Source organism: Drosophila montana, unplaced genomic scaffold, assembly GCF_035044405.1.
Source record: "Drosophila montana isolate Dmon_TW-CO22-7 unplaced genomic scaffold, ASM3504440v1 contig_1624_1, whole genome shotgun sequence".
Taxonomy (NCBI): domain Eukaryota; kingdom Metazoa; phylum Arthropoda; class Insecta; order Diptera; family Drosophilidae; genus Drosophila; species Drosophila montana.
Window position 1 is genome coordinate 3,723,590 of NW_026996559.1, and position 14,975 is coordinate 3,738,564.

Consider the following 14,975-nt stretch of genomic DNA (forward strand, 5'->3'; position numbering starts at 1 on the left):
AATTCATGAGAATCGAGGAGTAAGGCACCACTTTGAAGTACGTTGCTTTTAAATGTTGCTGCGCTGCTTGAATTTAACTTTGTTTACATTTGCTAAATCCATGCATACATTCACACACAAACATACATACATACATACACATATACATACATACCTTCATACATACACTCAAACATACATTCATACATACATACAATCATAAATACATATAAACATATTATTATATAGCAGGTACTCTCCTGCCTTGCCCGTGGCAAGTTTTATGCCAACAATTTTAGACATACATTTTTCATCAAGTACACGCCAGTGGAAAATATTAACTCCACGTCTTAAGTTAAATTTAGCAAAGATATTTAAAAATAAGTTTAAAATCCATCGAATTAAGAATTAAACTGTGAAATCAACTGTTTACTACCATATTAGTCGTGGGGCAAGAATCTTGAGAGCATGTATGAAACCGATCGGATGATAAAGAAGAGGATCCAAGCTGTCCGAAAAAATAACCAAAAAAGGAGGAATTATTAAAGTCATCACATGCGTCGGAGTAATTTTCGAATGTATTAGTCCAATAAAAAACAACAAAATACTGAGGAGAAATATGATTCCTCCACATGCCAGAAGACCCAAATTACAAATTCCTTCGTTATAAATTCAGACTTTAAGAGTACCACCAACCAGTTTGGGCTCTTCCTCCTCTTAACTTAACTTTCGCTTAACTTTCCTGCAGCGGCTGAACGAAGAGAAACTCCAATATATGAAGGAAGTTGAAAACAAAAGCTTAACAAGTGGGAGGAAGCGGATCGGACGGGACAAAACGGATCACAATAGAAAAATATAAGGCAAGAGAGATCCATGTAGCCCGCAAAAAGAGAAGCTTCCAGAGGACCAGTTGTCAATTTTTTTTTATAGCCTGAACCCATTAAAATTGGTAAACAGGGTATAATGTATTTGTGCAAATGTATGTAACACACAGAAGGAAGCATCTCCGACCCCATAAAGTATATATATTCTTGATCAGCATCAATAGCCGAGTCGATCTAGCCATGTCCGTCTGTCTGCCTGTCCGTCCGTCCGTCCGTCCGTATGTATGAACGCAAGGATCTTAGAACCTATAAGAGCTAGAGACTTGAAAAAGCTGTAGGTCGAGTTTGTTTTCGATATTCGATAACTTGCCCCGTTTCCAAGTAATCGATACAAAATGATATCGAAATTCTGTTTTTTGAGCAATTTTGGTAAAAAATAAGAGCTAAAATCACCAAACTTGACATGTAGCTTCTATAATAGTATATATATGTATATATCAAGTAGCTTTCATTTTATACCTATCGCCTGTTGGAAGAAGAGGGTTCAGGGTATCTCCTAGTCGGGAGCTCCCGACTAGAACATCTTACTTGTTATAATAGAATATTACCTGGGTGGTTATATAAAATACAATAGCTCTTCTAAAAGTTACTCTCGGATGTCAATCTAGAACGAACCTATGTTTTAGAAGCGACAAAGCATCATTTTATATTCCGGCTCGAATCCAACCCAAATGAAACACACCCTGCTCGTACCCACGAACAAATTTATAAATTGTCTAAGTATGACAGATTTTAAATTAAATGGTTTTCTCATGCCGTCAAAAAAAATATATATATACATATATTCCGTCTAGCATCGCCCAGACCCCCATCATTAAAATCATAATTAAAAGAGCAGTTACAACAGTTGGTAAGAGATGGCATCAATAGAATCTCACGGTTACTGTGGCTGGTATTTATAATTGAATGGTTATCGATTATGGAAAACTGATTGATAAATAGTTTCCAATCGGTAGCAATTTCCTGAAATCGAAGTAATTATCGCACAATTAAGAAAAAAGCCAATATTGCTTACTAATCGAATAAAAAATCAAATTCCACCAGATCCCAATTAAAGATAAATGCATTGAGAAGCTGAATTGAATGTTAAATTTATTATTATTGTGCTTTTTTATATACAAGGTTGCCATCCAATAATATTCAGAGCCGTGCTCATTGTTTGGCTTGCCTTGCTTTAACCTTCTGAGGTAAATGAGAATTGAAATTGTTGTTTTGTGAAAAAGCTTCCCAAAATATTTTCGATTTCCAAGATTTGTCTTGCTCGTGCGCAGTCTAAGGCTCAAATTGAACGCTATCATGCAAGAACCGAACTATGACCATTCCAGGGGGCTGTTCCTGCGCTCAGCCCTTCTCCATACCTGGGAGCTGGTGGACGAGAAGGGCAACAAGTATCCTCTGGAGCCATACAACGTGATCGGGAATACTGAAGGTAGGGCTAACCCATTCTGCCAAGGCATGGCCCCTGATTTTGATTGTTTTTTCCACAGACTCGACTGTGTCGATTCCTCCAGTTGCGGTTCCGTTTCGTGTCGAGGCTGTGGCCTCTGAGGAATTCGATGGCTACACCTTCTACGAAGAGTGGAAAGTCGAGAACTTAGGCAACTTTGCATTGGCAGAGTCGGTTCTCGAGATTGGACAGGGGCAGCTGATCCAAATCGCTGGCCATCGCTTCTGGTTGGATTGGGCTGACGCTGACAATGTTGATTATTAATGTGTGTTGTCATCAACAAGTTACTAAATGTTAGAAATATAATAAGGAAAATTTGAATGCTGCTAACATGGAAACATGAACAATGACAACATTGTGGCTACACATCCATTATCATGTTATTTATAGAGGCATAGCCAATGTATTCCAATTCCCAATTCAACTTATTTGTTCGCACTTGTACACATATTTTTGCTTAGCATAATATACAAAGCTTATTGGTGTCTACTTGATTTTGTTGACAATTAGGGGAATCCGGACATCATCCCCAGCTCCTGGCGTGGTACGGGGTGCAAGCTGAAAAATAGGAATATAGAGATTAGACTTGGAACATATCTTTGGGTTAGGTCGAAGAAGAATGGATGGACGACGGAAGCGAATGATTGTCCGCTGCACGAGACACCAGGTTCGCAGTTTAGTGCTTTGGGTTCGATTTCTTAATACAAACCATTTATGCTTAGTCCAATTTCGTTTTTGAATAAAATGCGATTGACAGCTGAAAAATTCATGAAATAATCAACTAAGAACTCGTCTTTTGGGTATATTTGGCGTTATGAGACAATTCTAGACATCCAGAAATAAAAACATGATTATGAATTTGAATCTATGAACCGAAACCTGTAACAAATTCAATTTTTCAAGTGTTTTGAAGCACTTTTAATACTAGAAGTTACTCTAAGCTCTGCGTCGTATGTCGTAAGCCTCAAAACCGATTTTTGTCGATATTATGATATCGAAAAACCATTATAAATGAGTTCTGTGCATAGGTTATTGTAAATATACAACAGATGGAAACGGACGAACGGACATGGCTAGAAATAGTTATTAATTTAGTCCAACCTGATCAAGAAGATATATACAGTTATTATACCATTTCCAACTATTTTCAATGGGTTCAGGATGTAATAAAAGATGTAGATAGTAAAAATTGTGAAAAACAACGTTCCAACTGAAATCTGGGTTCTTAGATGTGCAAAATCAGGATGACGAAATGAAGCTTAAGTCGAGGCATGGGCATGAACCGTCAACCGAACCAGCAGCTTTTGGTGTGAACCGTCAACTGAACCAGCAGCTATGAGTTTGAACCGTCAACTGTACCATTAGCCATGGGCTTGAACCGTCAACCGAACCACCAGCCATGGATTTAAACCGGTAACCGAACCATCAATTACGGGGTTGAACGGTCAACTGAACCACCAGCAATGGGTTTGAACCGTCAATCGAACCGGCATCTATGAGTTTTAACCATCAACTGAACCACTAGCAATGGGTTTGAACCGTCAACAGAACCACTAGCCATAGATTTAAACCGGTACCCGAACCAGCAGCTACGGGGTTGAACCGTCAACGGATCCACCAGCAATGGGTTTGAACCGTCAACTGGACCAGTAGCCTTGTTTAAACATACATTCATTATGAATGTATATCTAAATAAATATCTATGTATATAAATTTATGGAAATATATAGTAGAAAATCATGTCGCTTTTGTTTGAAAGAAAGGAGTTTGTATTTTATATAAGTTCTCAGAATTTGAGCTGTGTTATTGCCGTTCATGCTATAACCTTTTTGGGGTTTTCTTATTTTTTTTTTTTTTTTTTTTAGAATTATTAATATTAAATGTATTTTTAGAGTGAATTGTAAACGATTTGCTCTTGGTGTAGTTTTATGTATTCATCGCCATTATTATAAAGCAAATATATATTATATAGCAACCGATACATCTACGACGTATGCACGTAGTATATCTTTTATACTTATTTTTCTCTTGTGTTATTAAGTATCAAAAACAATGTTGTAATTATATCGGAATTAGTTTTAGTTTTTACTTTTTCTCTTGGGTTACTTGAGTTGTTTTGTCTGCTTGCATGTGACTTTCATATAATTTGTTTTATGTTATTTAAAATTTTCCTATGTTTGACCTCTGTCGGAAAGTATTCTGGCCTTGCTTTAAGCTGTTTGTTCAAACCCGCCAATTTTACTTATAAACATACGTACTCATGTGTTGAAGTGTATGTGCATTTATCTAGTACAAAGTTTACTTTTTGCTTACATTTGTTTTTTTTTTCTTTTTTTTAATTGAGTTTATTGTGGTTCGTTTTTATTTTAATTTTTTTTTGATTTTTAGTTTATTATTTTTGAAATGACTGTTAATAGTTTTGTTCATTTTTACTGAGAATTGTTGTTGTTTTTGAATTGTTATTAGGCGCTTGCAAGTATTTATTTTGCTACAATTATTATTGCCAGGTTCGTTAAGAAAATAACTTTGTTGGATATTAATGCATTTTGTAATTGTTGTTGCCGTTATTTTGTTTTAATAAATATATATGTATATTTATTTAATGTACTTGTCAATTGTGCCCAACGCACAATTTGTTTGTTTGAATTTGTTTAATTGTTTAATTATTATTCTGCATGAATATGTTAACACATTTTTTTGTTTGTGTAAAGTAAAATTTGTTGTCTAGATTATTCACTAGCGGTCTTTTGTTTTATAATTATAATCTTTTCAAATATTAATTAATACTTTTAGTTTCTGTTTGCTTTGTTTCGTTATTTGCTACAGTTGGCATTTTATGAACTGTTCAATTTGTTGAATTCATTTGTAAATTGTAATTTATAATTTACTAGCTACGGGTGTTAATAATAACAACAGACAAAAAATAACATTTAACTACAATGCACCTGCGCTAATTTTGCGTTCATTTCCTTGTTGTTTATCTATAAACATATTTTTCTTGTTGTTCTTCTCGTATTGCTTTAATTAATTTAATAGTTGAACTTTTCACCGACACTTTTTATTGCTTTCCATTGGCATCATGCATTTACATATGTATTTGGTATAAATGTACATATCTGCATTCCCTGTACCCAAAGACTGACTGTGCCAGCGAAATAACTGGGAAAGTTTGGATCAAAAGGTCAGTTGATTGCGAGTAGTACGTTAACCATGTAGGAGTTAGAGTAGTCAAAAGTTTTCCATATGCGTATGTATGTAGGCAGTCCGATTGGGCTAGGGGGGGCACAGGGTATCTTGAGCTGGGACATGGTCGAGTGCAGTAATTATATTTGCTTATGCTTGACTGAATGTGTTTTTTCCTTTTTTGTTTTCAATGCATACCCTGTAATTGTCGTATAGGGTATATGGTTGTGTGTGCAGCGTATTAGACGTGTCAGGCTCCACAGATTCCTAAGTTTTATTGATCAGCTTACTTATATTAAGTTTATACTTATGTCGAGACCATAAAGCTACTTATTTCCATCTGTCCGTCCGCCAGTCTAGTTGCATTCCTATAAGTTTTATATCGTTTCTAAGCATTTATTAATAAAATGTTGAGTGTTTATTTTTTTCTTTTTTTTTTGTTGTTATCATTAAGTATATAATAATATATTTGGATGCACTACGGTCTATGAATATATTTCGCATTTAATTGTTTAGGGTTGTTTTCAATCAGGCAATGCTACGCGCTTTAGAAGCTGCTGAGTTGTTGATGTATTTAAAATTGGGTACAGGGTTTTGAATAGTCGCGAACTATCGACTATGCCCTTCTTGTCTGTTGGCCGTTACTGAGGACGGATTAACTACCAAAAAATGCAAATGTTATTCTTAAGGTAATAAAAAAGTACGTTATCTGTGTTGAACTAATTTTAAATTACATAAGGTTAATTTTCCTTTGGCCAGCGGCCTGATGTTTGTTTTGTTTTTCATTTACTTTTACGTTTTTTGCATATAAGTATATTAGGCACGATTTCTCAAGCACCAGTTAGCATTAAGGATAGAGAGAATCAGGCAGCTCAACCGTAATTCAACTGAAGATTGAGGAAACCGGCCTGACTTTATGTTTTGCTTATATCCATTCATGATTTCTCGTCTCTTAACAAATGCCAGTGTGTGTGTGTGTGTGTGTGTAAGTATTTGTTGTATTTATCTATTACTTTTGTAATTAATTGTAAGTATTCTTTTAGTTGTGTATTAAGGCAAACGCAAACGCATTTTAATTGTGAATACAGAGTGTCAACTGTTAGCCACTTTTTATTTTCTACATATTTCTTAATATTTCATTGTGTTTAGGATATGCCCCTCTTTTTTCGTATTTCGTAATTCGTTTTTGTATTCAAATTTCGTAGCTGGCCTGAAAATGTCAGAGCTCAGTTAGGCAAATGCTTTACTTAGCATGTGCTACGTGTCCATATGCATGTCATATATGCATCACATATTATATGCTTATGTACATCATATGTATGTATATATATATATATATATTTAATAATAATTCAATAATGAACCTTTTTGTTTTCTTCTTGCTAACTCGTTTAGTGTGTTTGTTTGTTTGTTTTACTTTTACTTTTGTCTTTGCTTTGATTAAACTAGAATGTTTTACAAACTATTATATTATTTAATTTATGATTTTAATTATTAGTTTTATTTTAAATATATGTATATATTTACTTTACGTGAAATCACAGTCCGTATGTGAAAAGACTTTATGTACTTGAATGATAAAATATATATATAGATATATATATATGTATATATATATATGTATATACGCATGGATTTGTATATGTATTTGTAAATATGTATTATGTATACGCTGTATATACGCATATACCGCTAATTAATTCGTATATAAGTATGCACCCTATATACTCGCTTTATATATATATATATATATATTAACTATATTTTATGCATAAGTATCTCAAGGCTGTGACTGAAAAAATGGTGTTAACAAAATGCATATTGAGCGATGTGTGTGTGTGTGTGGGTGGGTGTGTGTGTGTGTGTGTATCTGCACTCAATGGATAACAATTTAATTTTAATTTGCTTTTAATATTATTTTATTTAAAATATAAACTTTGTTCTTTGTTTTGTTTAATAAAAGGCATTTGTTAAATCTTGTTCTTTGAAAAAAACTTCTTGTTTTTAGATTCAAATTGATTTTCTTTATCTTTTTTTAAATACATAATGACTATTTCTATAAGATTTGATTCAAATTGTTTTCTTTTTTTCTTAGCTAAAATTTATTTGTTTATTTGATGCATTTTATTGCTGTTGCTTGCCAACATTCGTTACTTTAATTATTCATTAGCTAATTTATTTAAAAAAACCTTTTGTTTTTATGAATTCAATTTTTGTTTTTTTTTTTTCTTTTCTTTTTAGTTGATATGAGCATTCACATAAGGTTTGTGATCTTAAAAATGTGTGTGTGTTTGTTTGTGTGTGTGTGAATAAAGCAAATATTTAGCAAAAGCGCATTCTAGACAAAGTTAACGAAAAGAAAAAAAAGTGTTGAGAGCTGTGATCATTTACAGTTAGGATCTAATATTGTCATCAAAAATGGGGCACGAGCAAGTAAAGCGATAGATAGTAACAAATTCTTTATAGATAGATGGGGACAATTCGTTAATAACTGTTTGTTTTCAAGTTAGGAGCAGCTTTTGGATGAAAATGAATATTATTTTATATTTGTTTCTGTTCTTTCTTTTTCGTTTTTCGGTTTAGTGTCTCATATAACATTAGGCATTTGAAATATATATATTTTAAGTATACATAGTAGTAAATATATGCATATAAGTACTTGTGTTTTACTTTTATTTTTTATTTATATTTTCTGCTTGGTTGTGTTTGGTTTAAAAAACAAAAAAAACTTCTTACTTGCTGGTGTTGTTCTTTATAAATTTTTTTTTATTCTTGAAATTTTGGTTTTTTGTTGTTGTTCATTCTACGTGTGTAATTAGTAAAAATTCATAAGCGCCATTTGTCAGCTGGTTCGAATTCAATTTGCAGCGTTTCTTCTAAGTATATACTATCTAGAACGCCATGCTAGTGCGCCTGCCTCCCATGCAGCTGGGCCCGCCGCCGACGCCGCCGCTTGGTCCGCCGCCGCGCATCGCACTGTGCGAAACACTGCGACCCATGCGCGCCCCGCTGCCGCGCCGTTCGCGCGCCCGTCGCAACAGATCCGAGGTGCTGGGCCGGCGACTGCTGTTGGCGCTCGGCGAGCCGCGACGTCGGCAGCCAACAATATCGGAGGTCGAGGAGCGGCGTATGTTGCCCGAACTGCTGTCGTCGGCGACCGCTGTGGAGGCCGCTGCTCCGCCGCCGCCGCCGGCTATCATGTATGGCGACAGATAGTAGGGCGACAAGGTGCTCGAAAGTGCCGGCGAGCCGCTGTGCAGCAGTTGAGTGCTGGAGTTGCGTCGCGGCGTAAACGGTGACTGGGAATAATCCAGCAATAATTTCATCGACTCCTGCGCCTGCTCCTCATCCACATCGACGCCCTCGATGCGCAGATGCGGCGGTATGCGCCTGTTCGCAGCGCCACCCGGCGGCACGGCCAGACTCACGCCCAACGAGGATGAGCGCGACTGCGACTGCGACTGCGAGCCGGACTCTGATTTGTGGCCAGCGCTCGCCGGTGCGCCCGCACGCAGTCCACTGTACAGTGTCTTGATGTGAAAGTCGAAGGATTTGAAATTGAGCAAGGAGCGTCGCTTCAGACCCTTTGCCTGCGCCTGGCCAGCACCCGATTCCCGCTCCTCGTGGCTGCCAATGTCATTGTTGTTAAGCGTATCAAATGGATCAGCTGATGACCCACTTGGCGGCTCAGATACTTCTGCTGCTGTTGCTGCTGCTGCTGCTGCTGGTGGTGGTAAGGCTAGCTGCTGATAATGTTGCAGATTGTGTTGCTGCAGTTGTTGTTGCTGCTGTTGCTGCACCCCATGCTTGCTTATTGTTGTTGTCATAGTATTGCTACTTAGGCTAGTTTTACTGCTAATCACTTTCAAAAATTTATTATCATTATCTAAGGACTCCTTTCGTCACTGAATAACACAGAAACCCTGCTTTGCAGCCTCCTTGGCATCCGCCTCCTCAATGAAAGCCTCCTCCTCATGCTTTGGCGAATCAGCACCGCAGGGCCCACCGCCGCTTAGGCTGAGTGGGCCCTGCGGGCAGGCTGATTGTCACCGAAGCGCCAGTGTGGATATCATTGGCGGTCGCACCGGTTTATTCTCCAATATCCGCTCCAATTCCAGCATTACGCTGGACGACAGCCGCGGCAATAGCTGTGGCAGCAACAATGATCATGATCAGCCCAATTTGGGGGATATGTAATTTGGTTGCAAAGCAACTCACCTGCAACGATTGCAAGCTCTGATGCAGCTGCTCCGCCGAGGTGGCGCCCAACAGAAGGCACTGAACGGGCTCGTGCTTCAGTGACCAGGCAATCGACAGCTGTGTCGGACTGCATCCAAGTTTCTCGGCCAGCGCGGCCAAGTCACGCAACCGATCGCAATGGCGTCGCCCCTCCTCAATCCGATCCTTGCCCCAGCTACCCTGCGGCGATAGTGCGGCCTACAGGGGATCTCTTAATGCTAAATACATTATAATATGCAATATAAGCGAACTCACGTTGCGATTGATCTCATCCTCGGTCCACGAAAAGCTCTTGGTCTTGAATGAGCTCTTGGGCAAAAACAGTTTGTCCCCATTCTGCGTATCGCTCAATGCCATGGACAGTGGTCCCCAAGCCATCAGACCCACGCCTATTTTGTTATACATCTCGGGCAGGTAGAGCTCACACTTTTCGCGACAGAACATATGGTATTCCGACTGCTCAACAATCGGTGTTATGCAGTTAAACTGCCGGCAGTTGGTATACGCCTCCATTATCTCAACCTGAGACCATCTGGCGGTACCCCAATACATGGCCCAGCCTTGCTGGATGACATAGCTCATGGCTCGCACCACTTCTGCAAGCAATGTTCAGTAAGAGATATAGGCATAAATATGGATACAGCTTAGATAAATGTAGTTCGAATAGTACTGTAGTTATACAGGCATAAGTGCCTATGCCTATAATAAATATATATAAATTTAGGCATAGAAATTGCAGTAAAAATTGGTATAAGTATTATTTTATATATAGTTATAATAAATGTAAATATCTACGCAAAAATGTGGGTATAACATATTGATATAAGAATAGGAACAAGGGTAAATAGTTGATACATATGCCTATAATAAATAGGTATAAATATAGGCAAAGGAATTGGTATACAAATTGGCATAAGTATGTTTCTGTATATAGTTATAAGAATTGTAAATATTTACACATAGATATCGTCATCAAATATAGGTATTAGAATAGGAATAAATATAAATAGCAGGTATAACAATATCTTCTGCATCATTTTTGACACTTCTTTCCACCCATTTCAGGCCCTTTGGAAATGTAAATATTCTTGCGCGATTCCAGTCGGTGGAGTGGATTTTCCGCAATCGGTGAATCATTATAAAGTGGGTTTTTATAGGGATTTCATATATAAAAATAGGAACAAGTATAACTAGCGAGTATTACTGGTCTTTAATTATTAATTAATTAATTTTCTGCATTTATTTTCACATTGCTTTTCACCCATTTCAGGCCCTTGGAAAATTTAAATATTCCGTTTCTACTTTTCCCAATTCCACTTGGTGTAGTGGTTTACTCGCAACCGGTGAAATTATAATAAATTGCGTTTAGATATTTGTGAAAGAGTTTAAAGTCGATCGGATGGAAAAGAATAAGTTTTGCACCGATTTTTCGAAAGTTAAGTTTAATAATGTTGAGCACCGAAAATAAATTCGTAACCGTACGAACTTATTTATATGTAGTTAAAGTATAAGTGGAGAGTACCCACCTTCCATGGGACACATGGGATCTGCCTTGTGAATGATGACAATATCGATATAGTTCAACTGCAGACGCTGCAAACTGGCTCGCACGCATTCGATGATGTGTTTGCGTGATAGGCCCCGCTCCTCGGATCTGTTCAATTTAAACACATAAGTTTGACTACTTCTCGAATATAGTTAGCTAAGTATAACAAGTGAACTCACTTGGTGCTCCAGTACACTTTGGTTGTGATCACATAGGTGGTTCGCTTCCAACCCGTGCGCTGCAATATTTTGCCAATTTCTGTCTCAGAGTGCGCCTCCGAGATGTCAAATAGATTGATGCCGCTGTCGATAGCCAGTTTTAGTATGGCCTCGGCCTGCTCATCACTGACGCCCGGCGAGAATACTGGCCATGTGCCCAAGCCCACGTTCGAGATACGCAGACCGCTCTTGCCCAGATTCTTGTACCGCAAGCCGGGCGTGGGCGTCGAGCCGTGCCGCAGCGGCAGCGCCGGATTGGAGCCCAGGCTTATCGAACGCCCTAAAGCGGTGACAGTGGCGGCAACAGTCCAGAGATTGATCAGTATGTCAGGGTTGGGTTGGGTTGGGTTCGGCAAGCATGCGGCGGGAAACGTTTGTTTATTGTTATTGTTAGCGAATCCCACTACCGAAAATAAAAAACAAACAAAAAGTCGTGCAACAACCAGCTTAAATCAAACGAAAAACATAACGCTTTAAACATTCTATAAAACTACTTATTTGCCTAGATTCAGCATTAAATATGTAAGTGGGATCAAGAAATCTTTTCTAATGTGCTACAAATAACTTGAATCTCATTGTACTAACTACGTGTAATGAGGGTACTTTGAAATGGTCTAGAGTCAATATTGTGTAACCAATTGTACAAATGTTCCTTCGAATTCAAAGCTGCAACCATGAAATATTTTACTAAGGACCGAAGCCAACCGAATGCTTAAAGCCTTGCTCCAAACACAGCCGCATCCGATTAAAACTAGCTTGGTTTAAACTTAATCACATTTGAAAGAGATTCAGCCTCAAAGCGGTGCATTTATCCTGCCATAATCAAATGTAGTTCACAACTTTTATCTGAAAAACTGTCCATGGCTTGGAATAATTTCAATTAAACAGCCAATTAAAAATTACAAAATGGAAATGTTTCAGTAAGAAGAAGTCTGGGCTCAGGCGTAAGCCCGGGTTAACGAACCGAAAGTCAGGGTATTGATTTGAATTGTAAATTGAACCAACAACTTCTCTTATATTGGCTTGCAGCACTGCTTGTAATATATTTTAAAAGCTTATGTATGTCTTTTGGGCGTCATTTAAATATTTAAACGGTGCATGCATATGTCGATATAGAACGATCAAAAGTATACAGGTAGTAGGTTGTTCAATAGAGGTTAAGAACATTTTCGTTTAGCAGCTCGTACCACTTGAGTTGATTCGTGTTCAAATTAAAAACTCTATACGCGTGCACCACTAGTCAAAAATCGGGTGTTCGAGAGCAAGTATGTACGGGTACTTATACGTCTTTGATATGTATGTATTGTACATATGCAATTATAGAAAAAATACAACAAGCCAAGCAATCGAAGAGTATCAACTAAAAGAACAAAAAATTATAAGGTTATATAATAGTGAGAAATTCGATACCGAAATCAAGATGACCGCCCGTACCACTGAACTCCTCCATGCAGTCGAGGGACGCTATCGGGGCCCGGCACCTGCAAATGGATGGGCATTAAAATGCTTCAATTAAAATAATAATATACTTTGGGAAATTTGTAATAAATTGATTAGTTAAATAATATCGATACTCGTTTAATAATCATCTGAAACAGTTGAAAATCAATATTTTGTAATTGTATACGTTTTACCGGGGAATATCCTTATTATAACTATCGTTTCCATGCAAACTATTGCAACTATCGCTTTCGATAGTTTTTCAATGCAAGCGCTCAAGGTCAACTATGGATTAGAGAAACTCGCTTTACCTGTAAATGGTCACCGGGTTCGAGTCGTCGCTCGCATTGTCCATATTGTTGTTGTTGTCATTGTTGGTCGCCGCCTGCGCGGACGTGGCGCCCATTACGAAATTCAATGTGCCTGGCAACGTCATGCCAGACACATTCAAAGTACGGCTATTCATGCTAACCACTGTATCTGACGCTGACGCTGACGCCGCAGCCGGTTCCGCTGCCGTGAAATTCGCTGTGCCTAAGATGACAGGCGGCTGGGGTACCGTTATGGTTGTACCGCTACCAATGTTGCCAACGTCGCTGTTGGCAACGCCGCTCAAGCCGCCCGACTCGTGGCCCAGCAGCAGCGGGGTGCTGGCATTGGGCACATCATGTTGTTGTTGTTGCTGCTGCTGTTGTTGCTGTTGCTGTTGCTGTTGCGTGTAGTCGAACGTTGTGTGCGTGGCCGTGGACCCAATTGCGTTTGTATTTGAATTTGTGTTTGTTGCTGTATTTGCGTTTGTGTTTGCATTTGTATTGGTGCTGTTTGCTGACTGGCTGCCATCGCCATTCAGACTGCATACCATGGACATCTTGAGCGGCTCTCCCGTTAACCGTTAACCGTTTCCTTTGCTTTCACATTAAATGGTTTCCATCATTATTCTTATTCTTGTTTGTTTTGGCTTCTCTTTTCGTTGTGCTGCTTGAATTGTGTTTTGTTTTCTGTTGATTTCTTAACTGTTTATTGGATTTGTACACTAGTTTTTCTTAAACTTGACTAATAATCACAATTTGAATGTTTCACAGCAGCTTTTAGCTGTAGCTGCTACTTTAAGGCAAGTCCAGTCAAAAGTTTGTTATTGTTGGATTCTAGAGTATGGATTAAACATTCGTTTTGATGCCGAAACCACACAGCACACATATGTACACACACACACACACACACACACAAAAGTAGTTGAAGTATATTTGTTGGAATGTTTTCAACTATAACGTTGACAAATATGCCCTATGAAATATATGCCTAATCCAGTATATATTGTTTTTAAATGCATTAGATAGTAAGAATTTCATTTCGTACAATTTAGAGAATGGACCTTTATTAACATTCGGCACAAACTCTATTCTCAACCATCTTCATTCCACATTATGCTTGGCAACATAAAACTCTTTACAGCATAGGCAGATATTTCAATATAAAACAAGAAGTGCATGATAAATTAAGGGCTCTAGGCCCTTTGTGTACCTCCAGGGTATTAGGCTGTCGAGTTACAATACAACGGGCATCGCTTGCAGTCTTTGTTATTATGGCTTTTCAATACAAAACAATGGGTAACTGTAAGCGACCACGGCCACATCCAGGACAACAACACTCAAACAAAAGGCTGTTGAAGTATTGGGGTCAAAGTTCGTGACACCAACAAACTGTGTTGGGCCACACAGCACAATAAAAACGGACGCGTCAAATCAACAACAAACATTTAATTTGCCTATTACAACACACAGAAATGATACTAGTTGAATGAACAACGATTAGTTAGCTAACATATTTATCAAATTATCTGAAGAGCATGTTGTTATTATGGTTATTATTGAAAATGAGGCAGTTAGTTACACACTATCAAATTATATTTTTAATTGGTAGCTTCGTATAAGGCAATACAACAATAAAAAAGCCTGGAACTCGAACCGGGATCCTTCATTTTCCGTGCACTGCCTTTTCCCCGTATAAGCCTGACAAATGTTGATCAATGATGACTCGAG

General features: G+C 38.0%; 2 protein-coding genes across 2 annotated transcripts; one reads left to right on the forward strand and one right to left on the reverse strand.

Annotated features, from left to right (window-relative positions):
* The first annotated feature begins 1,875 nt into the window (after positions 1–1,875).
* On the forward strand, positions 1,876–2,799 carry LOC135440658 (uncharacterized). Its single transcript, XM_064699945.1, has 3 exons — positions 1,876–2,050; positions 2,114–2,292; positions 2,351–2,799. The coding sequence occupies exons 2-3, from the start codon at positions 2,160–2,162 to the stop codon at positions 2,572–2,574; spliced, it is 357 nt and encodes a 118-aa protein (XP_064556015.1). The 5' UTR covers positions 1,876–2,050; positions 2,114–2,159; the 3' UTR covers positions 2,575–2,799.
* Positions 2,800–4,056: 1,257 nt separating this feature from the next.
* Hk (Hyperkinetic) lies at positions 4,057–14,351 on the reverse strand. The gene is given in 7 exon segments (XM_064699947.1): positions 4,057–9,641; positions 9,712–9,930; positions 9,988–10,325; positions 11,259–11,386; positions 11,458–11,776; positions 12,907–12,977; positions 13,248–14,351. Coding segments are annotated over 7 exon segments (2,889 nt in total). The 5' UTR covers positions 13,805–14,351; the 3' UTR covers positions 4,057–8,384.
* Between the last annotated feature and the right edge of the window lie 624 nt (positions 14,352–14,975).